The sequence below is a fragment of the Melitaea cinxia genome, chromosome 11 (genome assembly GCF_905220565.1).
Source record: "Melitaea cinxia chromosome 11, ilMelCinx1.1, whole genome shotgun sequence".
In the NCBI taxonomy this organism is placed as follows: domain Eukaryota; kingdom Metazoa; phylum Arthropoda; class Insecta; order Lepidoptera; family Nymphalidae; genus Melitaea; species Melitaea cinxia.
The window spans coordinates 566327-588115 of record NC_059404.1 but is presented as its reverse complement, the minus strand read 5'-3'; the positions used below and the strand labels follow the sequence as shown (position 1 = coordinate 588115).

At 42.2% G+C, this 21789-nt stretch overlaps 2 protein-coding genes across 2 annotated transcripts in view; one reads left to right on the top strand and one right to left on the bottom strand.

Annotated features, from left to right (window-relative positions):
• LOC123657956 overlaps positions 1-8609 on the top strand; it is a 65503-nt gene extending 56894 nt beyond the window's left edge. The window contains exons 7-17 of the mRNA XM_045593435.1: positions 675-818; positions 1057-1164; positions 1395-1642; positions 2483-2702; positions 2853-2914; positions 2994-3479; positions 3999-4392; positions 6230-6332; positions 6524-7078; positions 7331-7458; positions 8460-8609. Of these exons, the coding sequence (XP_045449391.1) occupies positions 675-818; positions 1057-1164; positions 1395-1642; positions 2483-2702; positions 2853-2914; positions 2994-3479; positions 3999-4392; positions 6230-6332; positions 6524-7078; positions 7331-7458; positions 8460-8590 (2579 nt within the window). The 3' untranslated portion in view covers positions 8591-8609. The remainder of the gene's footprint in view (positions 1-674; positions 819-1056; positions 1165-1394; positions 1643-2482; positions 2703-2852; positions 2915-2993; positions 3480-3998; positions 4393-6229; positions 6333-6523; positions 7079-7330; positions 7459-8459) is intronic.
• A 6584-nt stretch (positions 8610-15193) lies between these two features.
• The window catches only part of LOC123657955 (protogenin A-like), a 30859-nt gene continuing 24263 nt past the window's right edge, over positions 15194-21789 (bottom strand). The window contains exons 20-21 of the mRNA XM_045593434.1: positions 21151-21211; positions 15194-15493 (exon numbers count right to left, since the gene is read on the bottom strand). Coding sequence (XP_045449390.1) covers positions 15194-15493; positions 21151-21211 — 361 coding nt within the window. The remainder of the gene's footprint in view (positions 15494-21150; positions 21212-21789) is intronic.

Genomic DNA, 21789 nt, shown 5'->3' with positions numbered 1-21789 from the left:
CTTTACGAAGATAACATAGGCTCCTTTTTTAAGGTTCACCAACAATAGTTTATACAAACACAAAGGATATACGTTCATACAAATATAGTAAGAGTGTAACAACTGCTGAAAGGCAAACTCAAAATGCAAATAAAAAATAACAATGCTACAAATCATCATTCTCTGGATTAGTAGCAATGGTAAAACAGATTTACAATTCACCGCGGGATTCCCAAATATTAACTCAGTTTTAAAGGAGTAGGGCCAATTCTTATAACGTTATATATTAATATATACACATATATTTTTAAGTATTTTAGTAGTAAAACTTCTCTACACACGCAGGAATTTGGAAGTAAGCTGGTGAGTGCGTGCCGAGAGCGTAGCAAGCGAGAACGAAGCAAGAGAGAGGTGCTAGCACACATTTTCTTTCTCTCTTTCTCTCATTGCCGGTTACGTTTCGTATATCTAATATACAGTGCAGGCCTGTTGTGCAGGTCTATTGCTAAATAAGTTTTACTTCAATCGTGTGGTCTAAAGCACATTTTTTTTAAAGATTGTTCAAATCTTTGGTTGTAAAAGTGCCTTTATGAGAAGAAACTCCGTGAAGTAAAATAATTAAACACAAATCATCTGATTTATAATATGAATTCATCTGTTTTCATATTATATTAAAAAAAAACAATATGCTATAGCTTCAAGACCTGTAGCGACAGAGGAACAACTATCAGCAGACTTCAGGAAGAAGCTCACAGAATGGCAAAGACTGAAAGGTGTACGGCAGCCTCCACCCGTGCCAGCGCGACAAGATCTGAGCGACGACTTTCTTAAGAAATGGGGTAATTTTCTATCATTCCATTATTGCGTGGAATTTCATTATACATTTTGGTCTACCACTAAATATAGTAAGAAAATTTACTATATGACTATATATATTCATAGACATATACATATACCTCTTTAATTTCCATCCATGTTTGTCTTAAATTTGGCCATTATTGTTGCTTTGCCACTTTTGTTATCAATTTATTTTCGTAAAATAGGTACTTTATGACACCATTTAACACATTGATTCAGATGCATGGAAACGGATGAAAGAAACAAATTCAGTGCCTGCCTGGGAAGAAGAAGCGAAACCAGATGAAGTGCTAGTGCAAACATCCACTGGACTTTTTAAATTCCAAGGTAATTGACAAGTTTTCGCATAAGCTTTCTGGCAAGTATTAGCGTTTAAATTATTGTAATTTAATAATTCATAATACCTTTATAGTAAATATAAAAAGAATAGTTTTAAAAATATGTAACTCAAAGAGAGAAAGAAACAATAATTAATTAATCACTTTAAAAACTGCCACCAATCCCAAATTATCTTAATAACTACAAATGGTAATACTTTCTTAAAATTTCATTTGCAGGTATATCTCGCTCATTTACTCGTAAACTACACGAATGGGAGAAGTCTCGAGGCATTGCTCCTGAGGCTTCCACATCAGCGCTGCTTCGCGCTGCCAAGTCGAAGGTGAAGCTCCCAGCTACTCCGCTCACACGCACGCAGTCAGACGGCAGTGTGGCGCCCTCTGCCGGTTCGGGAAGAGTACACGCCTCTAGCCTTAGCGTCAATGATGTTGATGACATTGAATCGGAGTACGAGCGAGAACATTCTGTGAGTAACCTCTTACCACTAATAAAATCTTCTGAAGTAATTATATTTATTATGCTGTGTGGCTACGGCATTAAAGAAGATAACCACCCCCTCTTTTCCCGTGGGTGTCGTAAGAGGCGAGTGAGGGATAACGCAGTTTCACTAGCCGTCGGTACCGAGATAACCATCCGACTACTGGATTTTAAATACACAGGCCGAAGACGGGCAACAGCGTCTTCGGTGCGACAAAGCCAGCCCTACGGTCACCAGCCCGCCTACCCAGCGTAGTGACTATGGGTAAAACACATGAGTTCAAGCTATTTTAGCGTGAATTTGTGGAAACCTATGTCCAGCAGTGGACTGCAATAGGCTGAAATGATGACCGCTTCAGCCTGTAATATCTCTTTTCCTATGTAGGAGAAGGATCAGAGCTTAATCCACCACGCTTCTCCAATGCGGGTTGGCGGATATATTCCCTACTATGATATATGTAACGATCGCTATCAGGTGTACGTGATAACAACCGGGACCAAATGCTTAACGTGCTCTCTGAGGCACGATGGGGAGACCCACAAGGACTGCATAAACACCCAGACCACCTGTGGTGTGGAAATGATGATGATAATAATGAATTATATTTATAGCATATTCTTTAGTAAAATAACTTCTAACTAAGAAGTTGTAACAAGCTTAATTGGTCAAGCTTATTTCGTGATGGTGTTAGCCTATACATTCCGCAGCTGCACAAACGTGTTTTTCTTCATATGGAGAAAGGATTCGATCTATTGTGCTGAGATGATCCCACCGCGCTGTTCCTGTGTTATCAAATACCTAGTCCAACATTAATGACTCGTCTTCTAGTTGGACGGTGCAGATGAATGTGATGGAGGAAACGCTCGTGAAGCTGTCCTCGTTGAAGTAGAAGCAGAGGAGATTTGCACGGCAGCACCTCTTGTGGCCGTGTCACCTCGTCACACCCCTCAAAAACCAGTCTACACATACGGACAGGCCGAAGCGAGGCATTTGTGCGAGACCAGCTCCGCTGTTACTGGAACTGCTGTGGTTCAGCCTAATGGTGCTGGTGAGGATTTACTGCAATCGTATTACGATGCTGTTAATAATACAATAAATAGTAATAAAATAACACTTCAATTCGAAGAAAATTAATAAAACCTATACCTTATGTTGTTTTTTATTCTGAATGTGAAAATTCCCACAGTCGTTCTTTCAGATTCCCGCTGCGTGAAAACTAAAGAACAAACAACAATCAAAACAAAGATATCCCGCGAACAGGTAGCCCAGTGCGTCACTTTCTTTATTACTACAATTATTTATAATTATTTAAGATCATTGAACATGTACCATTTTTCAGTTAACAGTCCAAGAAAAGAGTTCTAGACCAAAGATGGTTAGACAACCAAGTATAGAAGAAGATGCAAAATTTATAAGAAAAACCATTGAAGAAATAGAAAGAGGTTCAAGTCGTTGCAAGGAAGAAAATGCTAAATCAAATGTTTACAAACCAGATACTTTATACGAAAGGTCAAGCCCGTCAACAAGCAAAACTTCTAGTGTAAAAAATCTAAAACAATTTGATAATCTTAAAGAAAAGAATGGTAAAGACAGCAATGAAGATAGTAAAGATGACTATAAACGCAAAGATATAGATAAGAATAATGCTAAAAAGAAATCAAAATCCCGAGCTAGGCTTGAGAGAGAACAGTCGAAGCCGTCGGAGAGTGACACAGAACCCGAAGTCGATACAGTCACCGTTGAGATACCACGAAGACGAAAACGACCACGTCGACCTTCTGAAAAACCTAGGACACCTCCTCTTCACTCTGATTCCGACGAAGAGGTAAAACCTAACAATATGTACTTACAATAAAAACAGAGTTCACATTCGCATTTTTTACGTCAATCATACTTTTTATCAAACAAATTGAACAAATCTTGAAAACTATTTATTCAATTAAATGAATGATTATTAAATCTGTAGTAATTTAAAAAAATTGACAAAATACAATAAACATAAGTCATCTCAACAGATTTACGTTCGAGGAGGTAACACAATAAAGGTTGAGTTAACAAAGTACTTTTAATAGCCTACGGTACAGTACTATAGCACTTTTAAAATAATACAGTCAGTGGCGTAGCGAAGGGGGCAAGTCCATCATGACCCAGGCGCTACTCACAAAGTGGCACCAAATGGTCCGCAAACCAAAAAATTGCTGGATATGGTTTTCGAATGGGTGGGGAGCGCTAAAACTTATTGTGCCCCGGGCGTGAGTTAAGCTCGCTACATCACTGAATACACTATATTTTGACTTTATTCAATTTCATATAGCAAAATCGCATCTAGCAATTCCTATTTCAGGTCTTTGTACTTAAACTGAAGGCGCCTGAGAATCGAGACGTTTCACCAGAAGTAATCGTAAAAACAACTAGGAAAATATTTTCACCAGTTGTAAGAAGCGGCGAATCCATTCCTAGAGCTGTTATTCCAGTAGATGTCGAAGATCTTGACGAAGTAAGACCTGTACCTTCTCCGAGCAGAAAATCTGAAGCCAAACCGCAAACAGAACAAAACAGAGGAAAACAAGAACATAAATTGAAAGGTTCCGGTGATAATTTAGACGAAGAACAAAAGTTTAGAAGTAGACCGCCCCTGCCTTTATCGCCTTCATCGCAACGGAAACCTGCACCCAAAGAAACGGCGCCATCCATTCGTATTATGATACAACGGTATAATAAAAAGATAAATGAAGAAGGTAAAATACACTCCTCCTTGCTTTAATCCTTCAAGGATATATAAAAACCATATGCCATATTCATTCATGCTCTTGGTTCATTTTTATATTCAATGCTGTATATCGATACCTCGGGGCTCAAAGGGCGTAACCGCCATTTTGGCGAAATTGACTTTTTAATGCAGTCCTACTTATTTTTTTCTCCTCTATCGATCTGTATATTTAAAGTCTTCCTATTTGCCAAAAAGTGACCTATTTTTTGTAGAAAATAAAACATATTTTTTCAGTTTTTGTGTCGTAACAGCAATCATTGTTAATAATCATAAACGTGATGGGAATAAACGACACCGTAGATGATACGAATATTCTTACGTGGTTCTTAAGCCCGAATATAACCATTTCTAAAGAATCAACTTACCAGATACACCCTTAAACATTTATGTACTCTAAAATAAAATGACACATACGTCTAACAATTATCCCTTAATTGGTCAACCATATCTATATATATTCATCCTATATATTATGTGATTGCGAGAGCTTTGCTTGTGATTTCTTGATTAAGGGTCATTAATGTTTAAGTTAAACGTTATAGTGTGATAATATTTTTAACCAAATTTAAGTTTTGGTCATTTTATTAAATGTATGTGTAATAGTAATGGTTCCACAGTCTATTATTGACTAAAATTGTTTAAATAATATGTAACGCAGGTGACGCAAAAATTATTGAATTTATCATTGTCCCTGAATCCTATTCAGAAATTTATTTTGTTTATGCACTTATTTTTCTCATTGTAAGATAGATTTTTAATAGTAGCAGTTGTTTTATTAGCCTCACAGATTATTTGTTTATAATAAATATGTTTGTCAAACATTCGTTATTCAAGGATGGTCAAATTTTAATGAGTCTGCTGTTTTAGTAGGTAGGAATACTTAAGATTACCTAATAACTTTTACCAAAAGACTCCATAAATAATATATAATTGATCTCAAGAGTTCCTTGTATTTTCTATACATTTTAAACAGAAGATTAGACATTAGCGCAAAATTTTGTAGCGATACCTAAGTACTTGCCATTTCAGTACAATTTAGTTTTAATCGTTCACTCTGCTTTACGATAATAAGATGTTTCGTTACAACTGAAATTATATAAAAATAAGAGTCTTTTTCTTACTTTGTTTAATAAACAATATTTTCAATAACAAGTGAATTTTATTTATCATTTTTTTTTATAATAAATGAGTTTTGGAATAGGTTTTAGATAGGTTAGGCTATTAAGTATAGATAAAATCAATAATTAGGTATTTGTATAATTAATTAGTTATCTGAGTCGATAAATGGTAATAAAATCTATAAAAAGGTTAATAAAGTACATAATTATATACAAAAGTTAATAAAGTTCATAAAAATTGCACTTAAATCGATTACCTAAATGAAGACAAAGCAGCTGTCTACAAACTGATAAAAATAGTGAGAAAATTGACCGTTACAACCATAGATTATACACTTATATACGGTTACAACCATCACTAATCAAATATCCATTGATTTTTCGGGTGTAAACGCCCCAATCATTCGATTTTCCGAGGCGTATAGACAAGCTATTTTTGTTACTTTTAAATTTATTTGAAATATAATTATACAAAGTTCTGCATCAAAAAAAAATAAAACTTTTGGTCCTAGAATGGTTTTTTTTTTAGTTTTTTGGCTCTCCTGTAAAATCGAGTTTTGGTGCTTATGCCCTTTGAGCCCCGAGGTATCGATATTTACTCCTTTACATCCAACTCATCATATCATAAATCATAATTAAATAAAATGGGAGTCGGATAAATGAATAAAAAATCAATTATTATTTCAGGAACCCCATCAGCAAACAGTAGTGGAGCTTCGTCCCCTGCGTGGCGATCACCTAAATCCGAGAGACGTAGACCTGCTGATATGCCTGTTGGTGTTAACATAAGGTTAAAAAATGTACATTTTTTTAAGGTTGCAATCATAAAACAGATTTAAAATATTACGAAAAGTACTGCATATTTAGCGTAGTTTTATATTTATTTTCGTACATACGAACGAAAGAGAAATTAAATTTACAAAGACTATATTACTTTTTCGCAAGCTTGAATTAAAACTAAAATCGTTATTTTTTTTTTAGAAATAACCCGTTCCTCGAGAGAGAAGTAAAAAAGTCAGCGAGCGCCTGCCAGCTATCCAGACGTGACCGGACATCAGCTGAAAAAACCCTCTTACCAACACAACAAACACAGGACGGGGTCTTGAAATCTCATAGCGCGAACGCACTGCATCCGGAACAGTCTAGGAGTTTTATATCACCATCGAAAATCGGAGACGGTCAAGAAACTCAAAATCCTACTGCAAGTACTGACACCATCGTCCCTATAAACAGGGACATCAAAAGAAAAAACGAAAAATCTGTCGAAACCCAATTTCCAGTGGCAAGACAACAGTCGGAATCCGTTATTCCCAGTTTGTCAAGATTTATGGCAGAGAATCCTAGTTATTTTGAGAGGTCGTTATCGGCCGTGGAAACCCCAGTACCGTCCAGACAAGCTGAGGAAATGGCTACGCATCTGTCAGAAAGAGCTGCTCGTATTAGAGCGGCGAGAGAAAGGTTTTTGTCTTCAACCACTCCAATGAGACGAGAAGGCACTAGCTCGGCCACTGATTTAACAATAAGGCCAGGTGACAGGTAAGCACATTTTAGATTCACTTTCAATTCTAATATAGACTAATAGTCACAAAATAGCCAAAAAGCCGTCCGTATAGATCTAACCTATCTTAAATAGGACCTCAATTAATTTATTTTGTCCTCCATAATTTTTACCAACGCTTTTAATATAAAATTTAATAATAAAATTGAATATTTAAAATATTAAATACCAATACAAATGCGAAGCGATAGAAACAAAAGAATTTACAAAGCATCTTTATTAATAATTAGGTCCAGTCGTATCAGCTGTGAAAGTGACGCGGGCGAGAACCAGGGTGTGCCAGAGTCGGCGCTAGGTCGCAGCGCGTCCACTGGCATGGTCAATGTGGACAGAGAGGCTTGGCAAAGAGTTACGGAAGGTTTGTACTGATTTTGTATGTATAGTCACATTGCTATGCTATTTTATCTTTTAATAAACTCTTTTGTAAATTCAACTATAACGATATTTATCTGTTTTTTTACCTTAGTCATGAAATTATGTGCTGACAATATTATAACAATCATGAAAATTTCTTTTCTAAATATGCGTAATCGTGAGACTTGATATTTATTATTAAGTTTGGGACATCTTTAATTGGAAATTACGCGATATAAATAATTTTCAAGGATTATATTTTTATAACATTAAGGAAAAGTACAAAAGATGTAATTGAATACAGATAAATATATGTACAATAAAGAATAAATCATATATACTAATTCACTAAGGTTGTTTGCCTCCCTTTTAAACCCACATCAAAAAAAGGCTACTCAACTCGACCGTATATAACTTTTTTTAATGTATGTTCGGGGATAACTTCGTCGTTTATGAACCGATTTTGATAATTCTTTTTTTGTCGGAAAGTAGATATCCTAAGTGTAAGGGTACTAAGAAAACCAGGATCCGATGATAGGATCCCAGAGAATTCGAGAGAAATCCTCTAAAGTCCGCATAACTTTTTACTGGGTGTAAAGCCGATGTTTATCAAGTTGTCACATTTAAATCGAGCGAGATCTGATTACAAATTTTGGAGTAAGCTTTGATAATGCGTATTTACTTGACAATTTTTTCATCTACCCACGTTGTATTACTTGTCGATGTAATTGAAGTCGGTTATTCCGTCGGAGTTTTTTCTTTTACCAGCAAACACAATTAAAAACCTCACAATTACTCCACATAAATTATATATTACATTTTATAGATAATTGCCTCAATCGGAAATAACAACTAAAAAATTTAATATTGCTTTTGTTTTTGGAATATAATAATTAAAATTATATATAAATAGATATAATTTGAGACAATACAGCAATGCTGCCATCTGACGGCTTTAATTTTGAAACAACGTAAACATTGTTGACGGTCGGTACTTTTTTCAAGGGACTCGTCGAGAAAAACCTCGCTCGCGCTTCAGCCTGGCGCGGCTTGCGGCTAAACTCAGGCGTAAAGAAGAAAGTGCCGTGTCACGTCTGTGTCGGCAGAGCCTCCTTGTACAGTTACGAAAACAATAAATACATTATTCTGCCACCATGTTGTGTCTAATTAGCCTACCTAATATATCACTTTCCATCGCTAATTTGAATGTAGTAACTATTTAAGTTCAATATTAAACATAGTAGCCATATGCGAGCCATCACTTACATTAGAAAAACTCATAATCTTTATTCATTTCGGGTCGCAAATGACATGAGAATGCAAGCGCTGTTATGCTGCGCGTCGTTATTCCATTGTGCATTGGTTTATAATTATATTTATATGTTAAAAATAACCTTTGCACTAGAACTTCATAACTAGTCTAGTTTTTTTACAACTAGATCAGGAAACAAACGTAAGGCTCATCTGATGATAAGCGATTACTGTAGCTTATAGAGCCTGCAACACCAGAAGCATTATATACAAGCCCGTTTACCAACCCTACCCCCAATTTAGCTGTGATCTTCTGTAAGGTCGAGATAAGTATTTCCCCAGTCGGGCTGCCCCAGATTTTTTGTAGGTCCTGTTGTGTCCTACCTCCGTTAAAACTGCTATATTACCTACTAGCGACCCGCCCCGGCTTCGCACGGGTGCAATGCTGATACTAAATATACCACAGAATGTCTTTATTTATAGTGTGAAGCTAGCTTATAGCATTGTTATTAACATAATAACACCATTCAAATACGCGTCGTTAGATTACACATTGTTACAGAATGCGTTGAAGAAATAAAGGTTCACTGCTCGTTCCCCGTAGGTGATAGCGTGATAATTTGTAGCCTATATGTTGACCCGACTTCTTAATAATATTCGTGCCAAATTTGAAATAAATCCATGCAGTACTTTTTGAGTTTATCCCGGATATGCATACAGACAAACAGGCAAACAAACAAAAATTCTAAAAACTATATTTTTAGCTTCGGTATCGATAGTAGATCACACCCCAAGTATTCTTTTAAAAAAATATTCAAGGTACAGTTTTGACTTTCCTACCATTTTATTATATGTATAGATTATTTATGACATAGATGAGGTAAGTCATAGACTGCTATCATTTAGTGATGTAAAACATCTTAAACTTTTTAAAGGAAGTGTTACCAGGTTAAAAAATAAAAGTCACGATAGCATTTATTTTCAAATTTAATATCGTTTTCAATCTTGACAATACCGCAGCAACTCACCGTCAACCACATTCAATATTGTTGGTAACAATAGTTACCATATCAAAATGTGAAGTTGGAACTAATAATAACTTTTTTATCAAAAACACTACACTTCAGTTATTCATTAGTTATAATTATAAGACTCAAGAGAACACTTATAAACGACGTTAGTGGGTAATTTGGTTGAGGTAGATTCAATTATAATTTACAACTAATTCGTTGAATTTTGGAAACATGAAACTTAAGAATATACGAGGATTTTAAAATAGTTTTTTTTTTTTATTTTTATAAATAGCAATTCTAAGTAAAAAGTGGGAATATTATAGTTTTCATTTTGTAGTTATTTTTTTTTTTTTTTTTTTTGAAATCATGAAATAGAAATGTACACATAATTTAAATAAATTACTTTATCTTGATGTTTCTTACTAGTTTTTAAAATATAAAATAAAGTATACAAATTATATAAAATTCTCTTTCCAATATTAAGATTCACCTATTCGTAATTCTTCCTAAATATCATGTTCCTAAAAATCAACGATGAAAATCTTACATCTTATCCTTAAAATTAACTGAAATACTCCGATTTATATTTCGTGATTTCTTTTTTTAAATAAAGATAAAAAATAAAAGTTCAATCTGTTTACAATGAAATTATTTACGGATTTGTAAAGAAACTACATTTCATTTAAAAAGTAACTTTCGTTTCACTTGAAAAGGAAATGGCAACAACTTTCAATCTGTCAAAAATGACATAAATGGTATCCCCAAAATTTAATCGAAATATTTCAGTACTTTAACTTAATTCGTACTCATTGTGAGCCGCAATATACAATTACATGTAAGTATGTTAAATACGCAACAACTTCTTAACCTAAACATCTAAATAAGCGCGACTTGTGATGAGTTTCATTTCAGTCTTGAGTCAAGCTTCTGAATGGTCATGTCATAAAAATATTTTAAATGTTTCATAAAATTTAGTTTTATGGAAAAAGCAAATTGTTACTTTAACAAGTTTGACCACTACTTTAAAGCAGTAGGGTTTGTTTTTTTTTTCTATCTTTTGACTTATCACAAGTCGCTCTTAACGCCGAACCGTTCTCGTACCAACATAAAGAAACAAATATAAAGAAAACGCAAGCTGTGATGCAAACACAAAACAAACAAAAAGTTGAGAAGAAACACCTTTCTAATAACATCGAAGAAGAAAAATATAAATTAAAAAATAATAATAATAAAATAAACACATAAATAAAGAGCTGATTGTAAAACCATTAACTGGACGCATTTGTCTAAGTACATTCAACACCGTCGCTGTAAATTAAATCTTATTGTAAAGTGAACAAAATCGATAATTGTATCATGTGCATTCGATTATTAAAAAGTATTAACAGTTATTTTGCTAGACTATTGCATTTTGTGATAATATAATTAAAATATAATATATATGAATAGCAACATCGCGACGACTGTAAAAATAAACACGGGATATTCGATGAACTAAAAAAAAAAAACTATAATTATGTATCTGTTTCGCCGCGATGTTGCCAGTTCATAGTAAAACAGTGTACAACTAAATCTGCGCGGGAATCTATTGCAGCCATATATTTATAAGTGGAATGTGTTGTATAAATTGCTATTGATATAAAATAATGGAATGAAAAAAACGATCTGTAACAAAATCTCTTTCACAGGGAACACCTAGATGGCGCTGTAACACTTTATCGGTTTTTTTTTTTACATTACTTCTGCTCACCCTTTTATTCGTATTTTAATCGTATTTATATCTATGTGTGTAATAATTAAACAAAAATTACTTAAGCTTTTAGCTTTTACAAAGATTCCTTAAATACAATTTAACTTCTTACGTAAATGTCTTATTTTACTGCAGCTATGTAGTCATTTTATTTAATTATTTACGTTAAGACTTTCATTTCTACACTATTTAAAATCAGCGCCATCCTGCTCCCACCGTACCGTAGATTATAAAACCCATGTCCTTTTGAGTCGTAACGATTAATAAAATGAGATTCGAAATAATTTTACCGAGGCACGTTCATCAGGCTTATGTTTTATTCACTCCAAGGACGGACAAGCCATTTAACTGAAAACTACATTATATTACTGGTTTTAAATTAATATCATGAAACACGTAACTGTTAATCTATAATAAATCCTTGTTTTCTTTAAATACTAGTGTTATAATTTAAATTTTTAGAGCTCGTTACTCCGGTTGAGGATAACCGTATGTGACGTAAGATGGTTTCCAACAATTTTTGATATATCATTTTTCATTGAATTCTACAATATTGTTGTAGTTTGTCAATTAATGAGAAACGGGTCCTAGTGGCCTATTCTATCTCCTGATGTTAACAGTCTGATTTAAGAGCGGATTAAACTTTTTTCCTAAATTATTTGCAGGGTAATCACAACCAGGGAAACCGGCCCTAAATATAAATTGCATTTTCAAACTGTACGCCCTTAATACGATAATAAATAAACGTTGTACGTTCAGGTATCGATTATTGCTTTAAACTAATAATTTAGTTCATGAGAAAACTGAAAACAGATCTTTATTTTACGTTGGTCAACATAACTATGGAAACAACTCTGAAAATGTTTAATAAAATTCATTTGAACTATTGTAAAATTTAAATAAAATATTTCATTGTTTACGACATGACGAACATAGAAGACTTAATTTACGTCTGTTATATATAAAAATATAAAAATTTAATACAACAGTCGAGTTGTATAACCACAATACAATATGGCTACTTTATAAAAAAATGATTTGAAATTAATTAAAAAAACACAACCTCGAGTGAACATGTGAACGTAGTACCGTAGTCATATATAACCTATACTTAATTTTAATCTATTTGTCTATTATTTATGTGTCATTGGTTCAGTGTCGCCAGTTAAAAGTTTACAAATTGTTTTCAAACACGTGAGGTATATTTTTTTTTATTAAGTGGCAACACAGATAACTTATACATTGCAATTGTTAGGTTGGTAATTGGTCCGAGATACAAATAAGATTTTTTCTCTATTATGAGGAGCATTTAACATATTGTACTAGATCTTTTTACACAGATATATTATTTAGTGTTTGACGGACATAATTCACACAACTTGTGTAGTTAAAATCACCAATTTTTTTAATTCTCATGCATCTAAAGAACTTGAAATTATTTGCAGCAGTTTGATTGTTCAAACTGAGATTTACTTTTAGTTTTCTTAGATGTATTAAGTCTGTATTTGGTAATTTTAACTTGACAAGTGACATTTCGGTGAAATAAATTAACAAATTCAAACATTGACACACATTTTAAATCTGTAACATATTTATGATGATTGCTGTTCAGTAAGCTTGATTTATCTCAGAATTCATGCAGAAGCAGCTTCAATAGTACATCGATATAATTTTATATAATATAACTCCATTGTAATTGTAGACAACAGCGAAATTCCAGCACACGCTAAAGCATTAAGAAAAAAACGTAAATATAATAATAAACCGACTTGTTTCAACGTGCCCTAATCTAATAATCGAAGCTTAAGACCCTGTGACAAAAACCTAGCGTCAAAGATAAAATTCTAGACTTTTAAGATCCTAACACTAGTCCTAAGTTAGCTCAGTGTAATTGAAGATTCAGGTACATTGTCGGCGATTCCTTTTCATTTAATTATATTTTAAACTGAGTTTACATTATATTTACAAACGCCGTTGGTGTTTAAAAAGACACAATATTATTTTTATTTTTTATTCTAAAAAAAATATTTTGGATTTTTTTATGTTTTTTTTGTAGTACTATTTTTTTGTAAAATGGAATTTTTGATGACCTTTTAAAACACGCAGCTTATTAATACCACTTACGATATATATTGTACCTAAGTGCTTCGCGTCATTTATAAATTTATAAACGTTACAAATTTGAAACAAAAGAAAAAAATTGCAATATTCCAAATATAATAACTATGTGTAGTTTCTGCTACGCCTAGTATGTCAAAAGTTATTTTGCAATTCCGTACTAAACGTGTAAAAAAGTTAATAATTTATTGACCAAATCTATTAATATTATCAAAAAAAAAATATTTTAAATAGAGGTGTAAATTTTTTTTCGGAATATTTAAAGTTATTTACGTATATAAAATCAAATAAAACTATTAGAAAGACGTACGCGTCATTGAAAAACTAATCGGTTTAACCGTGTGAGTCTTAAGGAAGATATCTTTATATTTTTAAAACTTGGAACAAACTGAAAACTGAAATATAACAGAGTACACAACTGGGTTTTTAAGAAACTTATACAGCTAGAATAAATAAAATAAACACTACCTAACCAGAATTATGCCGTGGGGACGTTGCGTCGTCGGGCATTAGAAAAAAACTTAAACGATTCAACATTAGTCGTAACATCTAAAAGAACCTTACAACGAATAAAATGAGGTAGATTCAAATTGTGATATGGAATAATGAACAACGAACTTGTTTTTTTTTTTTTACTTTTTTTTTCGAAAAAAAAAACCCGCCAAGTTCAATTGTCACCGGAGGTATATAATATAACTTTTTTTTGTAACATTTTAACGATAACGAGTTACGCATATAACTATTTCATGTACTTTACATAATATCATTAGTTCGTTGCAATATATTTTTATTTTATTATTTAATATTATATTTTAATATTTTTTTTTCGAATATTTTACACTTTATATTCTTTTATACTATCTACGTATTTTTATTTTCCGCGTCTATGTATTAAACATTGTTTGTCGTGATTAACTTGCTATAAAACTTTAACATGTATATAATATATGAAAAAAATGTGCGTTTCATAAAAAAAAAATTAGAATAACTTCACTGGTGCGATATATAATTATATATTTCGTGTGGAATGTAAATTATGAAGGTAGCCGATAGCTTCTAAGGCTTTGTCTAAGAACTGTCTATGACAAAAAAAAGAACAATAAATACGCTCGAATTATTTACACGTATCAGGTAATAGAGGGCTGTTTGGATATAATTTTGGTCTATATTTTGTACGCTCAAGTTGCACTAACGGTGATCTATTATATTAAATGAGGTGTTGTGTATACGAAGGCACTCGACCGGCACGTACGTGGCCGAGTGCGTGACGTCACGAGACAGTAATGACGTCATACTTATTGTCTCTGTGATCATAATCTCAGGCCGATGGACACGCGGAGAACACTAACGAACCTATGTACATACGATATTAACTTTAAACGGACTGCGGACTCGAGCGAGAATAACTAAACGCGGAAGCGATATCGCCTCCGAACTAAATAACCCGTAGTATTGTATTACATTTAAAATCAGCCTTCGTCTGTAAAATAAAGTCTACTAGGAACGAAACGTTATCCCCGCGACCGTATGAACTGTATAAAATCTCCCACTCAGCTGAACTAGTCGGGATCGGTGTCGCCTACACCCTTGTAGTTTCCTATAGCTCCTCAGCCGTTGGGCTGAAGCGTGGGCTGGACTTCGCCGCCGTCGACGCGGAAGGCGTTCATATTGTCATCCAGCTTTTGTCTCGGGCAGAGGTCGTCCCGAGGCCGAGAGGTGTCCAGCGCCGAGAGATCGCCGAGGTCGCCGAGGTCACCGAGGTCGCCGAGGTCGGAGAGCTCGAGGCGCTCGCTGGCGTCCAGCGCGGTCTCCACGGTCACGTCCAGCTCGGGCCGCGACATGTCGAACACGTCGTACGATTGTTCGGTCCGACGACAATTTTTCATTCTTCCGTTTGGTGTTTTTGACTGATGCATAAAAGTCTGTTAGTACTTTATTTCTCTCAGTGTGTCGTGTATTTACAGAGCTATTGGAGACCCATCAGGCATAAAATTTACCACCAATCGTTTACTGATTCTAAATCGGTAAGCTCAATCATTGTCTAACGCGTTCTTAATTAGGTATATTGATATTTTCGTACATAGAGTATGCCTACGTTTGAACATCGATCGAAAGACTTAAACTAAAATGTTGCTCCTAGAAGGTCTACGAATTCGCCTGATGGGCCACAGAGTCAAAATAACAGAACATTCGCGGTACTCACGGCGGGGTTGTCGGTGACGCGCACGTGCGCGGTACTCACGGCGGGGTTGTCGGTGACGCGCACGTGCGCGGTACTCACGGCGGGGGTGTCGGTGACGCGCACGTGCGCGGTACTCACGGCGGGGTTGTCGGTGACGCGCACGTGCGCGGTACTCACGGCGGGGTTGTCGGTGACGCGCACGTGCGCGGTACTCACGGCGGGGTTGTCGGTGACGCGCACGTGCGCGGTACTCACGGCGGGGTTGTCGGTGACGCGCACGTGCGCGGTACTCACGGCGGGGTTGTCGGTGACGCGCACGTGCGCGGTACTCACGGCGGGGTTGTCGGTGACGCGCACGTGCGCGGTACTCACGGCGGGGTTGTCGGTGACGCGCACGTGCGCGGTACTCACGGCGGGGTTGTCGGTGACGCGCACGTGCGCGGTACTCACGGCGGGGTTGTCGGTGACGCGCACGTGCGCGGTACTCACGGCGGGGTTGTCGGTGACGCGCACGTGCGCGGTACTCACGGCGGGGTTGTCGGTGACGCGCACGTGCGCGGTACTCACGGCGGGGTTGTCGGTGACGCGCACGTGCGCGGTACTCACGGCGGGGTTGTCGGTGACGCGCACGTGCGCGGTACTCACGGCGGGGTTGTCGGTGACGCGCACGTGCGCGGTACTCACGGCGGGGTTGTCGGTGACGCGCACGTGCGCGGTACTCACGGCGGGGTTGTCGGTGACGCGCACGTGCGCGGTACTCACGGCGGGGTTGTCGGTGACGCGCACGTGCGCGGTACTCACGGCGGGGTTGTCGGTGACGCGCACGTGCGCGGTACTCACGGCGGGGTTGTCGGTGACGCGCACGTGCGCGGTACTCACGGCGGGGTTGTCGGTGACGCGCACGTGCGCGGTACTCACGGCGGGGTTGTCGGTGACGCGCACGTGCGCGGTACTCACGGCGGGGTTGTCGGTGACGCGCACGTGCGCGGTACTCACGGCGGGGTTGTCGGTGACGCGCACGTGCGCGGTACTCACGGCGGGGTTGTCGGTGACGCGCACGTGCGCGGTACTCACGGCGGGGTTGTCGGTGACGCGCACGTGCGCGGTACTCACGGCGGGGTTGTCGGTGACGCGCACGTGCGCGGTACTCACGGCGGGGTTGTCGGTGACGCGCACGTGCGCGGTACTCACGGCGGGGTTGTCGGTGACGCGCACGTGCGCGGTACTCACGGCGGGGTTGTCGGTGACGCGCACGTGCGCGGTACTCACGGCGGGGTTGTCGGTGACGCGCACGTGCGCGGTACTCACGGCGGGGTTGTCGGTGACGCGCACGTGCGCGGTACTCACGGCGGGGTTGTCGGTGACGCGCACGTGCGCGGTACTCACGGCGGGGTTGTCGGTGACGCGCACGTGCGCGGTACTCACGGCGGGGTTGTCGGTGACGCGCACGTGCGCGGTACTCACGGCGGGGTTGTCGGTGACGCGCACGTGCGCGGTACTCACGGCGGGGTTGTCGGTGACGCGCACGTGCGCGGTACTCACGGCGGGGTTGTCGGTGACGCGCACGTGCGCGGTACTCACGGCGGGGTTGTCGGTGACGCGCACGTGCGCGGTACTCACGGCGGGGTTGTCGGTGACGCGCACGTGCGCGGTACTCACGGCGGGGTTGTCGGTGACGCGCACGTGCGCGGTACTCACGGCGGGGTTGTCGGTGACGCGCACGTGCGCGGTACTCACGGCGGGGTTGTCGGTGACGCGCACGTGCGCGGTACTCACGGCGGGGTTGTCGGTGACGCGCACGTGCGCGGTACTCACGGCGGGGTTGTCGGTGACGCGCACGTGCGCGGTACTCACGGCGGGGTTGTCGGTGACGCGCACGTGCGCGGTACTCACGGCGGGGTTGTCGGTGACGCGCACGTGCGCGGTACTCACGGCGGGGTTGTCGGTGACGCGCACGTGCGCGGTACTCACGGCGGGGTTGTCGGTGACGCGCACGTGCGCGGTACTCACGGCGGGGTTGTCGGTGACGCGCACGTGCGCGGTACTCACGGCGGGGTTGTCGGTGACGCGCACGTGCGCGGTACTCACGGCGGGGTTGTCGGTGACGCGCACGTGCGCGGTACTCACGGCGGGGTTGTCGGTGACGCGCACGTGCGCGGTACTCACGGCGGGGTTGTCGGTGACGCGCACGTGCGCGGTACTCACGGCGGGGTTGTCGGTGACGCGCACGTGCGCGGTACTCACGGCGGGGTTGTCGGTGACGCGCACGTGCGCGGTACTCACGGCGGGGTTGTCGGTGACGCGCACGTGCGCGGTACTCACGGCGGGGTTGTCGGTGACGCGCACGTGCGCGGTACTCACGGCGGGGTTGTCGGTGACGCGCACGTGCGCGGTACTCACGGCGGGGTTGTCGGTGACGCGCACGTGCGCGGTACTCACGGCGGGGTTGTCGGTGACGCGCACGTGCGCGGTACTCACGGCGGGGTTGTCGGTGACGCGCACGTGCGCGGTACTCACGGCGGGGTTGTCGGTGACGCGCACGTGCGCGGTACTCACGGCGGGGTTGTCGGTGACGCGCACGTGCGCGGTACTCACGGCGGGGTTGTCGGTGACGCGCACGTGCGCGGTACTCACGGCGGGGTTGTCGGTGACGCGCACGTGCGCGGTACTCACGGCGGGGTTGTCGGTGACGCGCACGTGCGCGGTACTCACGGCGGGGTTGTCGGTGACGCGCACGTGCGCGGTACTCACGGCGGGGTTGTCGGTGACGCGCACGTGCGCGGTACTCACGGCGGGGTTGTCGGTGACGCGCACGTGCGCGGTACTCACGGCGGGGTTGTCGGTGACGCGCACGTGCGCGGTACTCACGGCGGGGTTGTCGGTGACGCGCACGTGCGCGGTACTCACGGCGGGGTTGTCGGTGACGCGCACGTGCGCGGTACTCACGGCGGGGTTGTCGGTGACGCGCACGTGCGCGGTACTCACGGCGGGGTTGTCGGTGACGCGCACGTGCGCGGTACTCACGGCGGGGTTGTCGGTGACGCGCACGTGCGCGGTACTCACGGCGGGGTTGTCGGTGACGCGCACGTGCGCGGTACTCACGGCGGGGTTGTCGGTGACGCGCACGTGCGCGGTACTCACGGCGGGGTTGTCGGTGACGCGCACGTGCGCGGTACTCACGGCGGGGTTGTCGGTGACGCGCACGTGCGCGGTACTCACGGCGGGGTTGTCGGTGACGCGCACGTGCGCGGTACTCACGGCGGGGTTGTCGGTGACGCGCACGTGCGCGGTACTCACGGCGGGGTTGTCGGTGACGCGCACGTGCGCGGTACTCACGGCGGGGTTGTCGGTGACGCGCACGTGCGCGGTACTCACGGCGGGGTTGTCGGTGACGCGCACGTGCGCGGTACTCACGGCGGGGTTGTCGGTGACGCGCACGTGCGCGGTACTCACGGCGGGGTTGTCGGTGACGCGCACGTGCGCGGTACTCACGGCGGGGTTGTCGGTGACGCGCACGTGCGCGGTACTCACGGCGGGGTTGTCGGTGACGCGCACGTGCGCGGTACTCACGGCGGGGTTGTCGGTGACGCGCACGTGCGCGGTACTCACGGCGGGGTTGTCGGTGACGCGCACGTGCGCGGTACTCACGGCGGGGTTGTCGGTGACGCGCACGTGCGCGGTACTCACGGCGGGGTTGTCGGTGACGCGCACGTGCGCGGTACTCACGGCGGGGTTGTCGGTGACGCGCACGTGCGCGGTACTCACGGCGGGGTTGTCGGTGACGCGCACGTGCGCGGTACTCACGGCGGGGTTGTCGGTGACGCGCACGTGCGCGGTACTCACGGCGGGGTTGTCGGTGACGCGCACGTGCGCGGTACTCACGGCGGGGTTGTCGGTGACGCGCACGTGCGCGGTACTCACGGCGGGGTTGTCGGTGACGCGCACGTGCGCGGTACTCACGGCGGGGTTGTCGGTGACGCGCACGTGCGCGGTACTCACGGCGGGGTTGTCGGTGACGCGCACGTGCGCGGTACTCACGGCGGGGTTGTCGGTGACGCGCACGTGCGCGGTACTCACGGCGGGGTTGTCGGTGACGCGCACGTGCGCGGTACTCACGGCGGGGTTGTCGGTGACGCGCACGTGCGCGGTACTCACGGCGGGGTTGTCGGTGACGCGCACGTGCGCGGTACTCACGGCGGGGTTGTCGGTGACGCGCACGTGCGCGGTACTCACGGCGGGGTTGTCGGTGACGCGCACGTGCGCGGTACTCACGGCGGGGTTGTCGGTGACGCGCACGTGCGCGGTACTCACGGCGGGGTTGTCGGTGACGCGCACGTGCGCGGTACTCACGGCGGGGTTGTCGGTGACGCGCACGTGCGCGGTACTCACGGCGGGGTTGTCGGTGACGCGCACGTGCGCGGTACTCACGGCGGGGTTGTCGGTGACGCGCACGTGCGCGGTACTCACGGCGGGGTTGTCGGTGACGCGCACGTGCGCGGTACTCACGGCGGGGTTGTCGGTGACGCGCACGTGCGCGGTACTCACGGCGGGGTTGTCGGTGACGCGCACGTGCGCGGTACTCACGGCGGGGTTGTCGGTGACGCGCACGTGCGCGGTACTCACGGCGGGGTTGTCGGTGACGCGCACGTGCGCGGTACTCACGGCGGGGTTGTCGGTGACGCGCACGTGCGCGGTACTCACGGCGGGGTTGTCGGTGACGCGCACGTGCCCGTTGAGCAGCGGCTCGCCCGCGCCGCCGCCCGCGCGCACCTGTCACAACATCTGACACCTTAGTGGCAGTGAGGGGTGTGTATACATGTCTCAGTTCGTCGAATTCGAGGTTTGGGATTTGTTTCAACTCCATTTATAATATAAATTATAAAAAATTGTGATCATAAAAAAATTAATGTCATCAAATTTTTATAATAGCTTTTTTAGCTGCCTTCACCTAAGCACGGCATTACATGCAATCTGAACAGTGACATGAAACTGACACTACCAGGGCAAAACTATTAAGGAGCTAAAAAATCTGAGCTTCTGCGACCGACCTGGTAGACCGAGTGTCGATGGATTAAAGAGTATTTTGTCACTTGCGTACCTACATTACATTATATTACATTACATTGTGTTACAGAAACAGCAAAGTTTGTCGAAAAACTTTTCTAGAATACTTAATGGCTTATAAGAGAGCGATAACGAGTTCTACTATTACTATCTTCAAAGTTTTCACGAACTTTTAAATGTAACCTCTTTTTTTATAAACTAAGAATCAAAATCTTTAGTCAATAATAGTACCACAATAGACAGGATATTTGGTCAGCTAGCAAAAAAATATCGTAAATGACAACAATGACATCAATTCAATAATATTTTAAGACCTACCTTCATTTCAGAGCCCTCTTCTTCCTGTCCTTCAGCTGTCGCGACGGGCGTCCTCCTTGCTCTGGAATATTAATAAAAATCTTAAAACATACACACATATCTAAAATTTGATAGTGGGACTCCACAAAAGCATAATTATAATGATACTTAATCAGTCGCCAAAAAACAATTTTTCTAATATTTATAAAAATCAATTAAAATTTTAATTCTCCTATTTATATAAAGAGTAATCTAACAAGTAAATGGTTGCATCGTTCCTATATTATAAAATGAGAATATTTTTTTCCCGCCATTGCAATGCAACATTCAAATAATCATGCAATCTTTTTCAAATTTTATTTTGTTTTGGAAGAGAAGCTTCTGTTTTACCAAACTTCAAAAATGTCTGTTATACTGTCAACTGTTGCGTTTAATATCGTCGTCATATTGCATAGTTTCTATTGAGGCATCGGAAGAAATATGTTCAAAATCTGGAGCAGCCCGTCTGAGAAAGTACCTCGACTCTCGAGTTACAGAAGATCACAGCTAATTTAGCTAGATATTGCTCTAAAGCAGTGTTGTGTTCCTGTAGTAAGGTGACCAGAGCTCCTGGAAAGGGTCGGCGGAAGGGTCGGCAACGCGCTTGCCATACTTCTAGTG